This window comes from Choristoneura fumiferana, chromosome 5 (genome assembly GCF_025370935.1).
Source record: "Choristoneura fumiferana chromosome 5, NRCan_CFum_1, whole genome shotgun sequence".
Classification (NCBI taxonomy): Eukaryota; Metazoa; Arthropoda; class Insecta; order Lepidoptera; family Tortricidae; genus Choristoneura; species Choristoneura fumiferana.
The window spans coordinates 19414504-19433729 of NC_133476.1; the positions used below are offsets into that span (position 1 = coordinate 19414504).

The 19226-nt window shown below is 38.5% G+C and overlaps 2 protein-coding genes across 5 annotated transcripts in view; both read right to left on the reverse strand.

Annotated features, from left to right (window-relative positions):
- The window catches only part of LOC141428332 (uncharacterized), a 609788-nt gene that overhangs the window by 349060 nt on the left and 241502 nt on the right, over positions 1 to 19226 (reverse strand). For all 4 annotated transcript variants that reach the window (XM_074088283.1, XM_074088284.1, XM_074088282.1 and 1 more), the window contains exon 2: positions 11137 to 11563. In XM_074088283.1, coding sequence (XP_073944384.1) covers positions 11137 to 11563 — 427 coding nt within the window. The remainder of the gene's footprint in view (positions 1 to 11136; positions 11564 to 19226) is intronic.
- LOC141428341 (23 kDa integral membrane protein-like) overlaps positions 1 to 19226 on the reverse strand; it is a 420431-nt gene that overhangs the window by 85987 nt on the left and 315218 nt on the right. The gene's annotated exons all lie outside the window — the stretch shown is intronic.

Sequence of the window (19226 nt, forward strand, 5' to 3'; positions counted from 1 at the left end):
TGAGCGAGCCGCCATGCAAGGAATGAAGTATGATTTTATTCGAAACTTCGACAGAGGGCTTAAAATCCCGAGACACGGCTTAAGTTTTGCTACAATCACGTCAACATATTTGTATGTACTCAATTCACGTTAAAAACTCCTTGCTAATTAATCATATTTCAATCCGTCATACAAAATGCTTAGCTAGCTGAGCTATGCCTCTCCAAGGACCGTATTGTTTAAAGCACGGGGGGCTGCGATCGCATTTGCCGTCTCTTTCTAAAAGAAGTGGCGGATTATGATTCTGAGTTCGTAAGACGATAAGGCCTCAGTAGGTACTCCAAGGTGGTTCGGTAGTAGGTAAATGTTATTTAATTTATTACTTACATATTATTGACATATGGATCCGAGACGTGGTGCTTTACTATAGGCCTTATAAATAGGCTCAGAGTTGCTCAGCGAGCTATGGAGAAAGCTATGCTTGTGGTTTCTCGACGGTATCGAATCAGAAATGAGGAGAGACGTAGAAGAACAAGGGTCACCGACATAGCCAAGCGAATTAGCTCGTTGAAGTGGAAATGGGCAGGCCATATAGCACGGAGAACAGATGGCCGTTGGGGCCGAAAAGTTCTCGAGTGGAGGCCGCGGATCGGCAAGCGCAGCGTAGGACGTCCACCAACGAGATGGACGGATGGCCTGGTTAAAGCCGCGGGTTCACGGTGGATGCAAGCCGCTGCCAACCGAAGCAACTGGAGGTCTATGGGGGAGGCCTATGTCCAACAGTGGACGTCCTACGGCTGAGATGATGATGATGATGATATCAATTTAAGCGTGCTAAGTTTTTAGGTGATCATAATCATTCCACTTTATTTGAAAACTTTAAAAAGAATATTTTTGAAAAATTTCTTTAAAAAAGCTTGTAAATAAAAACAAAATTTATCAAATTTTCACAGAAGACATCAGAGTAGGGGTAAGTAAGAAGGAGATGGTGAGACAATTTAAAACGTTTCGACCCAAATCAGCAAAGTTTGGCCAAAGAAAGAGATGAGGGTATTTGCCTCTGGGACACCTATGGGACACTCCATCTTTCGCCATCCAATGATTAGTGCCGTCTCTATTTGTTTTGTTCAAATAGACGGAGATGGCATCACATTTAACCGTCAGTTAACACTAATCAATGGATGGTGAAACAGCCCCACAATATAATAAATTAAAAAAACCACTTGTTATTCGTAGACACTTTACTAACTTGTCTTGCTAACATAATAATATAGTGTTTATTCTAGTCTCCTTCATTTCTTAAAACTGGGAAGATTTCGCTTCACAAATAAAGATAACTTCTATTCTGATAAGTATGCCATAGTCCTCAATGTCGGTTCGTCTTGGAGCACTTTCAGTTCTTCTTCCCGGCGGTACATAATAATGTAGATCACAAACAAAATGGCGACTAAGCCGAAAGCTGGTCTATGATGGTCCTCCAAATACCATATTGCGAACGACATGTAATTCATTTGTCGTCAAGTTTCACGGGAAAAAGTATGATTTTTGTTGGTGAAATTGGGTGGTTAACTTCAATTTGACTGACGTACCGAACTGTCATTAGCTTTTTTTATAGTTTTTTTAGGTTGCATGTGTCACGTGTCAGTAATTGTTAGGTTTTACGACTTTCTAACCTATTTTTTTATAATTTTGGGCAGTAAATTTTATGTGGGTATGATTAATTTCGAAGAAGAAATAAGGGAAGAAAAAACATTTATTTATAACTAAGTAAAATAATACATACATACACTAAGAATGGTGGTGGCCTAGTGGTTTGACCTATCGCCTCTCAAGCAGAGGGTCGTGGGTTCAAACCCCGGCTTGCACCTTTGAGTTTTTCGAAATTCATGTGCGGAATTACATTTGAAATTGACCACGAGCTTTGCGGTGAAGGAAAACATCGTGAGGAAACCTGCACAAACCTGCTTAGCAATTCAATGGTGCGTGTGAAGTTCCCAATCCGCACTGGGCCCGCGTGGGAACTATGGCCCAAGCCCTCTTGTTCTGAGAGGAGGCCTGTGCCTAGCAGTAGGACGTATATAGGCTGGGATGATGATACACTAAGAATATAAATATACTAGCTTTTGCCCGCGGCTTCGCCTGCGTAGAATTCGGTTATCGCGCGCTGTTCCCTCGGGAACTGTGCATTTTCCAGGATATAGCCTATGCCACTCTCTGAGCCATAAACTATCACTATGTAAAAAATCACGTCGATCCGTCGCTCCGTTTCGACGTAAAAGACGGACAAACATACAAACGCACAAAGCCATAAACACGCACACTTTCGCATTTATAATATTAGTATTGATAGATGTTGTTTATAAAAAGGATTCGTTATGGGATCAGCACAGCAAGTATGTGCTCGTAGGATCAGCACAACATGTCGCTGGTTGAAAACCATAACACTGGTCATCTGGCTACAAAAGAGTAAAATCGCGGAAGGCCACATAAAACAGACACAAAAATAGTATCTACACACGGTTAGATGGCTGTATATCAAAATTGAAAATACAAACTGAAATATAGATGCACAGAAAAACCAGAAAAATAAGACCAGCACTGGGAATCGAACCCAGGTCCTCGGTATTCCGTACCGCGTGCTATACCGCTACACCACTGCTGGTCAACGGTACAGACACGAATTTCCCCTATGCATCACATATCTCAGCTTGTTTGTTTCTTATTTAGCCACTTAAGCAGTGACGCTAGCGACATCTATACCGTAGCCCTCATCGAGAAACTTTCGGCATTCCATCCATTGGAACTAACCACCACTGCATATACGAGTAAGTATATCACCTAATCTAAGATAAAAATGCCTCAGCTATTTCACTATAATATGCAGCTTCAGAGAATGTCGCAAAAGTCTTGGCTCAAGTTTTGATCACGGCAAGCATCCTTCTTCAATACTTAATTTCCTAAGTGTGAGGACATAATTAAATTAAAGACATTAAGAAATTCGCTAAACTTTCCGTCTAAGACTAGGAAATAAAGTTCAACGGCTCAGACAGTTCGTCTACCTTCCTTCTACTGAATCTATTGCATTATAAATGCTTTTAAGCGCGCTTCGTTGCATCCCAAAATATATACGAGTATGCACATTTTTGCTACATACATTTTAACCGGCTGTATACGAAAATTTGAGCAGTACTTATTAAGAGTTCCGTAGCCAAATGGCAAAAAACGGAACCCTTGTGGATTCGTCATGCCTGTCCGGGCGGACCTTGCACAAGGTCCTAACACCTGCACTGCACATGTATTGCGGCGTGATCGGTATTCCCTCCTGCTGACCATCAAGATGGTGAACGTGCCTTAAAGCGAAAGCCAGGTAGACGTAAGCTGTCTTGGCTCCGTAATTTCGGGGAGTGGACAGGAACCAAGACCGTCAAACAACTGTTCAGATTGGCGCTTGACAAGAAAATATACAAGGAGCTGACTGCCAACCTTCAGTAATGGAGTGGCACTTGAAGAAGAAAAAGAAAGTAATAAATATGACCAAATATGATATTCATGCTGAACTAAGGTTTTGTTGAACTGGATGGACGATGAAAGCTCTGCAATTTTTAAAATAATAATAATTCTCATAGGGCTTGTTTAGGTACTTTATAGTTTTAGTTTAGTTTTTATTAAATTTTAGTCTATGGCTGTAATTTTTAATACCTCTTCCGTAGTTTTTTTTTGATACATCAATCCGGGCTAGATAATAATCTATATATATACAAATCAATTGCTGTTCGTTAGTCTCGCTAGAACTCGAGAACGGCTGGACCGATTTGAATAATTTTAGTTTTGAATTATTTGTGGAAGTCCAGGGAAGATTTAAAAGGTGAGAAATTATGAAAAAGAAAAAATGAGGCGGTACGAAGTTCGCCGGGTCAGCTAGTACTTAATAATAAATAAAGCTAGTCAAATCGTAAGAAAGGACATAATCGATATATAAGTAAACATAAAGGTAATATAATTGGATTGCACCGTAATGCATCCTTAGTGGAGCCTAAATTGTTTTTGAAAGCCGACGGCTTTGAGATCGTCTGAAAGATTTAGGGGATCCAACTAAGTTGCTTAAGCTTGTTTTGGTTTGTTATTTAATAGGGGAGGGAGCTGCGATACAAAAATGAAGACTCCTATGAATCGATGTTTGAGTAGATATAAGATAATACCCTAACCTAACCAAGAAAAATTTGGAAAACCCCCGACTTTGTCACTTCAAAGTTCAATAAGTATCTCAAAAACGACTGAACCGATTTGAATGAAACATATCTAAGAACCATCGCTAGAAAACCTGCTTTCAAGTAAAAAAAATCGCATTCAAATCGGTCCACCCGTTTAAGAGCTACGGTGCCACAAACAGACACACAAATGCGAAAGTTTGTAAGTCTGTTTGTTTGTAACCTTTTCACGTTTTAACCACTGAACCCATTTAGATGACGTATACAGACAGTTTGAGTCCCCGCGGGACAGCGATAAGCAAATTCTACGCATTCTTTTATTTTATAAAAGTCTATCTACAGATTCAACTGTAGGTACGCACACAATTTAAAACCGCAAAACGGTTAGCCAAGAACCGGCGTCTAAACTGTAAGCTTTATCAGAGTCCAGAGCACTAAACCTAGAATTTATAGAAGCGATCGCTAGAAGGCTAATAGCATTATTTGCAAATGCAAATCAGCTGGAAGTACATCCGTATTAAGTAAAACTAACTGCGGGCCAAGTTCGGAGATGTAAATGAGGCGGTCGTGGATCCATACTAAAATGATATAGATACGGAGCAGAGTAGATTTGTGAAGGCATAAAATTGAACTTTATTATGTGTAGTAGTGATGTAAAGAATATTCGCATTCGCAATATTTCTGCGAATATAAATATCAGAAAAAATGCAATTATTAATAGTAGGTTAATAAAGTCAAAATACATTAATTTCTTATGTTTATACATGCAAACATAACTTAACCTCGTAATCACATTATCAGTCTTCACTTAATCATTTCGTATTATTTATTTATTTACTTTGCGATGTGTTCTTATAAACTCGGTAATACTCGGAAAAAAAAGGAACGCACTTCGATCGAACGAGACTGCCATAGACAATTGGCGCCAGAACGAAAAACTGAATATTCGCATTCGCATTCGCGAATGTTCAAAAAATTACATTCGTTACATCACTAATGAGTATAGTACTAGTAGTACCCCTGGTGTTGCAGATGTTTATGGGCCGTGGTATCTCTTACCATCAGGAGCCCCACTTGCTCGTTTTCCATCCAGTCGAATTAAAAAAAAAAGAAACTAAGACTTGGGGAAACCGTGGTGGCCGAGTGGTTTGACCAATGGCCTCTCAAGCAGAGGATCGTGGGTTCAAACCCCGTCTCGCACCTCTGAGTTTTTCGAAATTTTGTGCGAAATTGCATTTGAAATTTACCACAAGGATATTTGAACTAAAACATCTTGAGGAAAGATGCACAAACCTTCGAAGCAATTCAATGGTGTGTGTGAAGTTCCCAATCCGCTCTGGGCCCGCGTGGGAACTACAGCCCAAGCCCATTGTGAGAGGAGATCTGTGCCCAGCAGTGGGACGTATGTAGGCTGGGATGATGAAAAGGCTTGAGGTTAGCTTGACAATAGGCCTTCAGTTTCTGCCGTTTATAACAACAACGTTCAAACAAGACTTGAAATTCATATTGTATTGGCCAGACAGCCATGATAACGACGCCTGAGTATATACATACTCAATCATAGGATCGCGTACGACGCCGACGATATGAAATCTTCCCCAATCCCGTATCTACCTGCGCTCTTCTCTAACTACAGGATGAATTAATGCATACACGTTAGTCGGCTACAGAATGAAAACCGTCCGCGTCTCTGGGAAAATTTCCGTACTTTCGTCTTCTGAAACTACGTAGCCTTTGTGTGAAGCGCAGATGATTATGATACGGGTTTGTTGAGAAAGTCGTGACCGGTTTAGTTGAAACGTTTGTGGTTGCATTTTAGAAAAAAAACGGGCAAGTGCGAGTCGGACTCGCGCACCGAGGGTTCCGTACACATTTTTTTATATATATATTTGAGTTGATTGAATGAAAGGTGAATGCGGTTTAGGATTTATGACGTATTAAAAAAAACTACTTACTAGATCTCGTTCAAATCAATTTTCGGTGGAAGTTTGCATGGTAATGTACATCATATATTTTTTAGTTTTATCATTCTCTTATTTTAGAAGTTACTCTCTCTTATTTTAGTCTTATTTTGGAATATTCCAAGTTTAGGTATGTTTTATACCTTAGGCTGCTATTTACTCATAAACTACTAATAATTCTCAAGAAAACTTAACCGTTATAGTTTTCCTTGTAAGTTTGATATACTTACTACCATACTGATTTTTTTTAAGTTTGGTGGTCATACAATAATTAGAAACATACTTAACGTAATACTTCAAAATTTCTAATTAAACTAACTTGATGTATTTTTTTAGTTAGCATAATAGGGTTCGTTTTCGTTTGTCTATAATGAATCATCGCTTTTCGTGCAAAATTACAGCTTTCTAGCATTGATAGTCCCTGAGCAAAGCCGCGGACGGACAGACAGACAGACAGACATGGCGAAACTATAAGGGTTCCGTTTTTGCCATTTTGGCTGCGGAACCCTAAAAAGCCATGGTGGCCTAGTGGTTTGACCTATCGCCTCTCAAGCAGAGGATCGTGGGTTCAAACCCCGGCTCGCACCTCTGAGTTTTTCAGGAAAACATCGTGAGGAAACCTGCACAAACCTGAGAAGCAATTCAATGGTGCGTGTAAAGTTCCCAATCCGCACTGGGCCCGCGTGGCAACTACGGCCCAAGCCCTCTCGTTCTGAGAGGAGACCTGTGCCCAGCAGAGGAACGTATATAGGCTGGAATGGATAGATGGATAATAAAAAAAATGCATAGCAACTATAGCCAACTAATACACACAATGCACATAACACGCAAATATTCACCAATATCTGACTTCCTACATCACAAACGCACGCCATCAGTCTCAAGCACCGTATCGACTATCAGGGTAACACTATTTAAACCCATAGAAACTCTTGTCAGTTTTTTTTTTATTCGACTGGATGGAAAACGAGCAAGTGCGTCTCCTGAGCAAGAGATCACCACCGCCCATAGACACCTGCAACACCAGGGGGATTTCAGATGCGTTGCCAACCTAGAGGCCTAAGATGGGATACCTCAAGTGCCAGTAATTTCACCGGCTGTCTTATTCTCCACGCCGAAACACGACAGTGCAAGCACTGCTGCTTCACGGCAGAATTAGCGAGCAAGATGGTGGTAGCAATCCGGGCGGAACTTGCACAAGGTCCTAACACCTGCAAAAAGTTTGACACCAGTTATCTAAACGCTCAACAAATCGTCAGATATGATTCGCAAGCTTCGACTCCCAGTCATGCACAGCGATTTAGCATTTAGCTATGCAAATCGGTTTCCGATAATACCGTGTCCTTAGACCGTCTGCGGGTTCTGAACATGTATTAGGAAATCGCGGGAAAGTGCACAGATTATTTATTACTGCAGTACTGCAAAATTTTACATCATGAAAAACCTTATGGGGAGATTTGGGAGATATGGAGATATGGAAGATATTACTAGCCTATTCTGTCCCACTGCTGTGCAAAAAGTGGGGGTGATTTTTTTTCTCATCTGACCCTATAGTGTGGGGTATCGTTGGATAGGTCTTTTAAAACCATTGGGGGTTTGCGACGAATTTCCGATTCAGTAATTTGTTTGCGAAATATTCAACTTTAAAGTGCAAATTTTCATTAAAATCGAGCGTCCCCCCCCCTCCCCCTTCTAAAATCTAATCCGGTGGGTGGAAAAATTTGAAAAAATTCAGGATGGTAAGTATATCAAACTTTCAAGGAAAACTATAACGGCTATGTCTGCTTGAGAATTATTAGTAGTTTATGAGTAAATAGCAGCCTATATATCTCTATCTGTGTATATAGCTCTGGATAGGGAGATGTGGAAGTCAAGAGGAGAGGCCTTTGCCCAGCAGTGGGACACAGTTATAGGCTAAATATAAGCAGCCTAAGGTATAAACTATACCTAAACTTGGAAGATTCCGTACAAAATACGAAATCCTTAGAAAAATATTACTTAATGTTTTCGTAATGTCTTCGGAACCCTATTTTGGGCATGTCCGACACGCTCTTGGCCGGTTTTTTAACTACTTTTCGCATCACATACTTTTCACGAAGGACAAAGGGCCTCGCAAAGACCTGCCGCCCGGAGCCTCGCAATGGGTAAGGCCGCCGCTGCTTATATACATATTAAACATACAAGACCCGAGAACAAAACATTTGTTCTGTTCATGCAAATATCTGCCCCCATTACCTATACTTAGTCCTGTCATATTAGTCGACATAATACCGCTATGCGCTGACAAAAGCTTTCACGAAAGGTTTAAGGGCTATTATACTCGAATTTTACTACTGTTAACATTCTGTATACTACATTATCGTACAATGATTCCTTTATTAATATTAATAGCTCGGCTGCATTTTATAGAAAGCCATTTTCCCCGCAGACTGCGGCGAGGAGTGTCTGCAGCAAAATCCGTGTCTATTTTATTAACCCCCGACGCAAAAAGAGGGGTGTTATCAGTTTGACCGCTATGTGTGTCTGTCTGACTTTGTGTTTGTCTGTGGCACCGTAGCTCTTTAAAGGGTGGACCGATTTGAATGCGGGTTTTTTTATTTGAAAGCAGGTTTTCTAGCGATTTTTGAGATATTGAACTTAAAAGTGGCAAAGTCAGGGGTTTTCCAACTTTTTGTTGGTTAGATTGTAGTAGAATCCATTTTAACGCATGGTGAGGATAATATGAGAAACTAAATTAGCCATGGTCTTTTCTCTTTCTTCCTCAGGCTTTAAAGAATACCAGTCCTACTGAGGGTTCTCTGTCTTTTCCTAAGGTATTTTCGGCATATTATTCTAAAATCGTAAGATGCGGATGTCGTAAGAGGCGACTGAGGATATAGGTTTAGGTATACCGTAGGTGACAGGCTAGCAACCTGTCACTATTGTACCGTTTTTGTCACGTCAAACTTAAAACCTAAAATAGCTAAAAGTGTCTCCGAAGCGGTAACGTTTCGTGTGCTCTGCCTACCCCATTTAGGAATACAGGCGCGATGTTTGTGTGTGTGTGTGTATTATTCCCAAATATTTCATCACGAAGTTCTCTGAAACCATTTTTTACGGAGTTTTCATATAACTTTACCTAACCTACACAGTGTTCTGTAAAACCTTATGACCATACATTGACACAAAAATTTGGTTTTGAAGCAAATTGAGATTTGGGAATAAGGAAAATTGGCAAATATGAAGCATTCGGGAAAATATTTCTAGGACAAGATTGACCACCAGATGGCAAACTGATTAGAGAACCTGACTACGAAGCTTGAGGTCCTGGGTTCGATCCCCGGCAGGGGCAGATATTTGTATGAATAATATGAATGTATGTCGTCGGGTCTTGGATGTTTAATATGTATTTAAGTTTGTATTTGTCTATATAAGTATGTTTATCCGTTGCCTAGTATCCGTAGTACAAGCTTTGCTTAGTTTGGGACTAGGACAAAATTGGTGTAAGTGTCCCAAGCTTTTAACCGATTCGGAATTCAAACAGACTTTAGGAACAAGCATTAAACTGTTTACTCGAATTTTAAACGTGATATGTTGGGCAGGGACTTGAGAAGTTATTAAAATATGCATCAACCTTTTTGTAAACTTTCTCACCGTAATCTCTTGTGACATTTTCTCGTGGTTTTTTCCACAGAAAATATCACAGCGTAAATACGAGAACAAATAAAAAGTTTTGATGTTTCCGAAAGATTTCTGATAAGGGTGGGACCGCAAGTGTTGAGATTTGTTCAAATTGAAATGTTATCCCTTAGGTTTAGATGGAATATTATCTCTGGGAACTTTGGTTGGAGGGAACTTTTTAAAAACTTTGCAGTTTGGAAGGTTTCTGTTTGAAAAAGATTTTGTCAGTATTGGATTAGGACTTTTCTTCAAGTAATTGGTGGGTGTTTGGCTTCTTGTGAGAAGTTTCTTTTAATATATTTGATGCTACTTTAATATTACACGTAAGTATTAAAAAATACAATCTTGCTCTCATAACAAGATAACTTTATATCCGAGATATTTTTGATTTTGGTTTCCGTCTATCACTGTTGTATTATGAAGTTGTATGTATGTACCATTAAAAGAAAGAAACACAAGACTACTGTTGAATACATGTACAAAGGCGAACTTATCACTTTAAGAGATCTCAACCAGCCAACTGTTGAGTAAGAACTGACAAATATTTAGTGCAATAAAAAGTCAGAAATAGTAAAAATTACAATCACTATTTTTAAATAAATGTGGGTAAAGGAAAATTGAAAATATACTAATAATAATTTGGACTTTATTTACATCAGATATAATAATAATTAATTGATTTAGGTATGCATTAGGTACTCATCCATCCATCCCAGCATGTATACGTCCAACTGCTGGGCAGAGGCCTCCTCTCAGAACAAGAGGGCTTGAGCCATAGTTCCCACGCGGGCCCAGTGCGGATTGGGAACTTGACACGCACCATTGAATTGCTTCGCAGGTTTGTGCAGTTTTCCTCACAATGTTTTCCTTCACCGCATAGCTCGTGGTAAATTTCAAATGTAGCTCCGCACATGAATTTCGAAAAACTCAGAGGTGCGAGCCGGGGTTTGAACCCACGACCCTCTGCTTGAGAGGCGATAGGTCAAACCACTAGGCCACCACGGTTTGTATTAAAATTGAGTTCTATTTTTCTTTTTCCTTGATACTTGTACAATTTATGCGTAATATCTTATACGAAAGGCAAATCCTCACTTATTTAGAAAAAATATCAAAATTTTCAACTGTCGTCTGCGACATCCGCGATTGATAATGATAATGCTAACAAGCATTATGAAGAGATCATGTCGTATCAGTATCAGTATTATCTCCAATGCTTAAATGTGATAAGATTGTTTAGTTTGAATAAGTAGCCGGGAATAAACTATGAATCATAAAAAAAACACTCAAAAACAGCGAAAAATACAAATCTTGAAAACAGCGCCACCTACCTTATCTCCGTCGAACTTCTCGGTCGGCTCGTCGTATATGCGCACATCGCGTTTCTCGCGCGATCCACGCCTCCCCACTAACGGAGTCTGAGGAGGCGACACTAGCGCCACGCTGTTCCTTGCGCTCCCTGGCGGAGACTTTATGAACTCGATTTTCCCGCCTTCTACGCAAATGTTTGGCGTCAAGGGGTAAATTGGGGACATGGCGACATTCGTGTTCGCTAAGTGGTTGTAGTTGTATAACTGATTGTCCTCTAGAGGGAGCGACTTTGGTTTGTTTTTCTTTCTGTATGTAGAATCGTAGGCGAGGACCTGGGTTTTCTCCTCGGGGTGGATCTGACGAGCCTTCCCGGGTGGACGGTCGGGCGGTTCTGGAGAAATGCTGCCTTCTGCCTCAGGACTTTCATTTCTGTCGGCGTTAGATGTCCTGTAACAATGGAAATAATGCCTAAATTATTTTACTAATACACTCTCGTTACTTTCAAGCTCTTTGAAATTTCGAAAATTATTATTTTATCCATTTGATAGCTTTTTGCTAATATGAAACAAACTACGTAATATAACAAACCAAATAAATCCTAAACACAGCAAAGTGGCGGCAAGTCTAGTTACAATACAAGTAAGCTACAGGCAGCGCGCGTTGAAGATACTAGTTAAATAACTCGTCGCTAGATGGCGCTGCTCTTCGTGCGCGCGTTGATTTTAACTATTATTCTCTTTTTTTCGTTAATTAATAGCGTTTCGAAAAGTTTTTATCTGTTAATACTTTACTACGTAGATTAACAACAAAATAATGTCGATAATCTCCGATTTTTTTCAAGTTTTCATACAAAACTACACACTTGTTCTACATCGCGCTGACGAAGTTTTCTTATCGTTCAGTATATATACGGTTGCGCTGCCTTATTCTGACGGAGGTGTATTCTTTAGTGTGATGCCACTACTGTCCGTATAGATCGCTAGCATTAGTTAGAAGATCTACCAACAGCTCGTGACGTCACGCGCTCGTTGCCAGGCGACGCTACTTGTAACGTGCGCTGCGGACGATCGCCCGCGCGGCTGCGACGTCTTAGCGGCGCATTTTCCTTGGGCGGCCTTCCACATAACCTTACGCGGTATTAGTTACACGTTAGCTTAGCTCCGGTTAAATTCGAGCACTTCCATATCTATGGCGGCGAGGAAACTCGATTGCCAGCTTTTTGGAAAAATTGTAAAAATACAACTAGCTTTTACTTTTTCTTACCGTGAAAATAAATAATCGTTTATTAATTGCTATCCTTCGGGAACCTACACAATTATTCGAAAAAAATTATCATGTTTCATCGGATTTTTTACTGTCCGGAATTTTTAACCAGCCAGGGGGACATAACCATGGACCTCCATGTTGAAAACATTAAATAAAATATTTAAGCAATTTTCAAAACCTCGTGTGGTCAACAGCGCACAAGGCCTAGTAAGTAATTAGTACCTACCTAATAATGAACAGACAGGTAGGTACGTTGATCTCAGCTACTGTAAGATTATGATCTTAATCTTAAGACCAACAGTAGCAGCAAGTTTGTTGACTTAACGTTAAGCAGGTAGTTAAAAAGTTTAACTATTATTTTAGAGTAGACTTAGACAGAGTTCTCCAAACTGTGCAGTTTTCATAATTACTATTTACTAGCTTTTGCCCGCGGCTTCGCCCGCGTGGAATTCGGTTATGGTGTACTGCATTTTTCCGGGATAACACTCTGGCTCATCTGACCTCTGTGTCAAAAATCACGTCGATCCGTCGCTCCGTTACAACGTGAAAGACCGACACACATACAAACACACACACATTCGCATTTATAATATTAGTATGGATTGCCGTAGCTAGGTACTAATAATAATTAAATTACTTAGGGCCTGTTTCACCATCCATTGATTAGCGTTAACCGACAGTTAAATGTGATGCCGTCTCCGTCTATTCAAACAAAACTAATAGAGACGGCATTACACCTAACCGCCAGTTAACACTAATCAATGGATGGTGAAACAGCCCCTTAGGCATATATATAATCTAAACGTAACATTAAAAGTAATCTCTGGAATAAACACAACTGCTAAACTACATAGGTAATAGAGAAATGAAATTTGACATGGGTTTTTTTATGCAAAGCTAATGAAAACCACAATATCATCATAATCATCATCATCATCATCATCTTGGCCCATATTACGGATCCCTCTGCAGGGCTCAGGCTCAGACCTCGTCTCGGGACCAAAGGGGAATTAGTACTTATATCGTTTCATTGAAACATTTTGTACTCTACATAGTACATTCGGTAGTTATTCTTATAATTGTTAGTTTGTAGGTACTTTATATAGTAGTACGCGAGTCCTTACGACGTTAGCTTAATTTTTTGTCACGTAATTTCTTCTGCAATTTTTTACAAAGGACCAGTTTGTGCACACGACGACTCAAAAATGAGTTTTACACAAATAGGACTTTTGTATGAAACCAAAATTACGCGAAAATACGCGACTCACAACACAAAAATTTACGTTCGTTTGGCGTCATCCTTAGGTCCTTATCACACTTGCGAGTAGCGAGCGAATTTTGTATGAAGGCGATCACGCAACGAGTACACCGCGAACTGATATTATTATGTGTACCTATTAGAAAACACTCGGGACTCGCAAGTGTTATGAGACTATAATGCAAGCAAAGCCTAGTAACAAAGGCTAGTTAGTATCTTGATTTATTACGAAACGCAATGTCAGAAGACTTGTGAACTAAAATAAATTACTGATTATACGAGACATAAACGTCAAGTTTTACAATTTCATTTGAACACTGCCTTATCTTCTGCGTTATCACTTGAAAGCTCTCAAAATAAGCCTCGGCGATTAAATAAACTGTAAATAAGGATTTAGAGCTTTGAGATAAAGTTTGAAGTTGTTAAGTGACTTTATAAATCCTGTTTAAGGGTTTAAGTCGAAAGATAGTTAGGCGGTACCTTGTACAATGCTCAGCCTGAACATAAAGGCTGTCCCACGTAAAGGCTTGTACAGTCACCAACAAAGCGTACATAAAAATCTGATACGACTTTATTTCTAGGGCCAAAGGGGTAATGCGGCCAGCGTCATAGAAACCCAGCCACAGGCAGATCTTTTAGACGGGGTATCCTTCTTATAATTTTAGTTGTTATAATTAGTTAAGATATCTTAGGTTAGTTCTTTTTTATTAACCCCAAGCAACGCAAACGCGACGCAGAGGTGTGTTATAAGTTTGACCGCTATGTGTGTCTGTCTGTGGCACCGTAGCTCTTAAACGGGTGGACCGATTTGAATGCGTTTTTTTTATTTAAAATCAGGGCTTCTAGCGATGGTTCTTAGAGTTTCACCAAAATCGGTTCGGCTGGTTTTGAGATATCGAACTTTGAATTGACAAAGTCGGCGGTTTTCCAACTTTTTGTTAGGTAGGATTAGTAAGTAAACTTATAATTGTATTAAATATCATCATCATCATCCCAGCCTATATACGTCCCACTGCTGGGCACAGGCCTCCTCTCAGAACAAGACGGCCCAGTGCGGATTGGGAACTTCACACACACCATTGAATTGCTTCGCAGGTTTGTGCAGGTTTCCTTACGATGTTTTCCTTCACCGCAAAGCTCGTGGTAAATTTGAAATGTAATAAAATATGTATTAAATATAAATACATAAAATCAACTAGTCGTACATAATTTTTTTATTAGGACTTAAATCTCAATATTTTTTCATAATAAAGGCCCTTACATTTCGTGAGGTAACTTTACAATTCGCCTTTATCAAATGCATAACATACAGCGAAATAATGTTTGTATGGGGCACTATCTAAGTTATCTAAGTTTAAACATAAACGGCGTGCCAGCGGCTCCAAAGAGTGTCGCTTCCCTATACTTTGAAAAGAATTTAGGGTTTCATCGTCTCCACAATATGGCTTAACTTTTAATAGAGTTAAGAAAACTTCCGACGCTAAGTTCTGTATTTATGCATTAGTTTATAAACCAATATAGAAGTTGAGGGTGCTGTGTAGTGTGAAGTTGTAAAGAAATGGCTCGATATAGTTCTAAGTTAATAGGTTTGTCAAAAGGGTATTTATTTTTTATACTAAGGAGCTTTGATTTAACTGGGCCTGTTTGTTGGGTAAAGGGGCTGTTTCACCATCCATTGATTAGTGTTAACTGGCGGTTAGGTGTGATGCCGTCTCTATTTGTTTTGTACGAATAGACGGAGACGGCATCACATTTAACCGTCAGTTAACACTAATCAATGGATGGTTAAACAGCCCCTAAATCTTGCAAGTCCATTTTGACCCACTTCTAGTGGTCGGATCGACTTGAAATTATTGGCATAGTTATACATACATAGGTATGTTATGTATACCATACCAATAATTTAATTAAAGCGATAAAAACCGAAACATAAAATGTAGCTACCTAACTATATTTCAATAAATGACACAAAGACCATTTAAATAATTAAATTAATACTATTTACTTACATAAAAATATCCTTAACTTAAAAGTCTTACTTACATGAAATAAAATAAAATAAAACCTAAAACTAATTAGGTATTCAAAGTAGCCCCCTTAGGCAAGGTCCCGAAGATGCTGGCGGCGTTTCCTCTTTGAATAGCTAAGCTAATTCTTTGTCGGAGGAAGCTGCCAGAAATATGTAAGTTAATGCAAGTACGAACAGTCAACAAAAAGTGAAGGGTCCACGAAAAGAACGTGTCTAGTCACCTAAGCAACTTTTTGAGTTTAGTGGTTAAGTTAGTCATCACGAACGTACCATTTATTTAAAAGTTAAAAATATATGTTTTATATTGTTTTCAGATTATTTCATCATCATCATCATCCCAGCCTATATACGTCCCACTGCAGGGCAAGGCCTCCCCTCAGAATGAGAGGGCTTGGGCAGTAGTTCCCACGCGGGCCAGTGCGGATTGGGAACTTCACACACACCAATGAATTGCTTCGCAGGTTTGTGCAGGTTTCCTCACGATGTTTCCTTCACCTTAAAGCTCGTGGTAAATTTCAAAATGTAATTCCGCATATGAATTTCGAATAATCAGAGGTGCGAGCCGGGGTTTGAACCACGATGCTCTGCTTGAGAGGCATTCAAACCACTCTGCCACCACGCAGATTCAGATTATTTAATTCAATGGTAAGTCAGTACTTTGCGAGCTCTACATTCTGAGATTAAATTCTCAATTTTTAAAAGGCGACTTGAGCTGAGCTTGTTAGGTATTAAAATTGTTTTTTTTACTAGATACTGATATTAGGTATGCTGTTTTTGTATTATCTCCGGTCTTTATGGTATCACTGCCTGTATTTCTTATGATTAGTGCGGACTATGAACTTCACACTCACTTATTTCGTATTTAGTAATTCCGTCCCCACGATTACGAATTTCCGAAGCTACCGATTAACATGATATACGACAGACAGACAGGACAACTATAAGGCTATCCATCTTGCTTTACATCAAAGACATTGCCAAATAACTGTCAACCGAACCCAAAACGACGATTTAAACATAATAAATTATGGAATTAATCGCATAGTAAATGAACGTATAATTTTATTAAGTCCTATTTCGTTCTCCAGCGTTTTTAATGTCAACTCTAACAGAAGCTCTTTAGGCTTCATTTTCAAAAACAATACAATCTTTTTTTTAGTCTTTGGCGTTATATCATGAAAGGTATGTAATTCCGATGGTTAATCTTTAAATATTAAATATAGACTTCATATGAAAGCTTTTGATTTTAATTTCAAAAGATACTTAAAATCAAATAAAACTTTATGGAAATATGTGAGTGAGTTTGTGTTTGAGATATTACATTTAGTTTTAGTCTTGTTAAGGTTGGATTTAAAATGAGCGAAAACTGTTAGGTGAGACCATATGTGTTTCTCATGTCGAATTAATATGTGGAAATCATATGTAGTATGGGATTTAACAGCAAATTGCGTGTGAATTAGTGTTTGTTTTGATTTATTAGGCGTTGAGCTATTTATTACACTAAATAATTGTATGTTTTGAAAGTAATATATTTATTGATGTTATTTGTAGCTATATATATTGTAAAGTAAGTAAATGTTGTGGTAAAGACAATATATCGCACTCTTATATCAAGAGTATATCAACTCTAAATAGTCCACCATTTTAATTCAGACCTTCCAGAAATTGAATGTGGTCTAAACCAAAATGGAGTATTATTTTGAGTTGATATACTATATACCAACTCTTGATCTAGGAGTGCGTATATACTAGCTATTTTGCACTTTAGATAGCTTTGGTAAGCTAAAAGTTTAATTTATCTTAGGTATCTTAGGCCGTTTTGCAGGAAAAAACAAGATTTAGTCATTAAGTCGTCAGTGCTGACGTTTGCGAGATGATGGATGTCAGGCTAACCAGTGTTCCTACTGATGTTTTTTTGTTTTTATTTATGTTTATATTGAATTTGTATATGTTTAATGTAGTTTCATAGTGTATAGTGATAACTGTAATGTTTTGTAAATATTTATCTGCAATAAATAAATAATAATTAATTAAACCTGGTTTAAATGTGATAAGTTCCATATATATACTAATACATATTTGGCAGCTAATAAACTAAATTTTACAAGTCACGAAGTTACAATAGGTAACTTTTAATGTTATATTACATAAAGCTAAGTAATATATACATATTTCGTAACTTTTCATTCGTGTAATAAATTTTCTCTTTACCTTCAATAAAAGAGGCAAGAACATGAAACCTTCTAGTATTGGATAAAAGATAAAGATAAAGAAACATCACTGCGTGAAAATTCGTGAAACTGACTTATCTCGTTTTGCTGTGCCACATAATTCTACGGTTTAGAAAGGCTTTAGAAGGACTGGAAAAAATTTTCAAGTGTGGGTTGGTATGGACTTTCAAGAATGAGTCGCTTCTATAGGTTATATATCTGAATGGAACAAAAAAATTAAACCTGAAGATGCTCATGTCTGTCCGTCCGCTTGCCGCAGCCATTGACGGTTGCTGTGACAGCTAATAGTCGAAATCGTTTTTCGAAATTCACGTTTGTGATTGGTCAAATAACTAAATGGGCCAACCGCAAGCAAGACGCCAAACGCCAACTAGTTTTATTTTTCCGATAAAGAAATCCATCTTCACCGGATCGATTAACTTGTAATTTGGTAACACATCTAAAACCGTTTAGCTAACTAAAAACATACAAACACGAAACGGCTAGTTAAATAAATGCTTGTACAAATGTGCCGCGAATTGTATCCTGCTTTCAACAAACTTATTTAACCCCATAAGAGCGATTAAAAAATTAACAACAATTGTAATCAACAGACTTCACCTTCTTTTACCCAAAACTACACCTACGTAAAGCCGGGGTGTGTCGCTAGTTAATTACATGGTATTTCTTTGTAATATTAGTTATGTGCTTTAAAGTGTTGTGATAGTTCTACAACATAGTGGAACATCTTCCAGCTGATGATGATGATGATGATGATGATGATGATAACGTCTTTTTACTAAGAGCTGGCAAGTTATAAACTTAAAAAGAAAACAAAACAACCCTTTAGGACATTAACGTCACAATGATTTCTTCAGTCCGTCCATTTGTCCGAAACCTTTCCATCAGCGGCCGCTTGTTTGCAAAGAACTTTATTTAGTTCTCTAAATACGTCCCTGACGACGGCAAGAAAGCAGTACCTTCAAACCATATTATACTCTACAGTCTAGAAGTCAAGGTAAAAAGTGCTGTGAAAAAGCAACTGTGACATCAGTTTCAAACACGTTCGAAGATTTCGTCACCAAGTTTTTTTTTTGACGTGTCCATCCGATGCACGTAAAATGAGAACTTAGAGGAAGTTAGCTTTTAGCTGTGGTTTTGCTCGCTTTTAAAACTCTAATACCCCTCGAATGTCATTGGTTAAAAAATTACAGCTACAGCGTTCAAGTCGCGTTTGTTTAAAAAAATACATTAGGTACGTGCCTCAAGTTTGAATCGTATCTGCATCTGGACAAAGAAGAAGTTAAATTCTCATTGAAATGATCAAGAATTAAAACCATGGTCTTA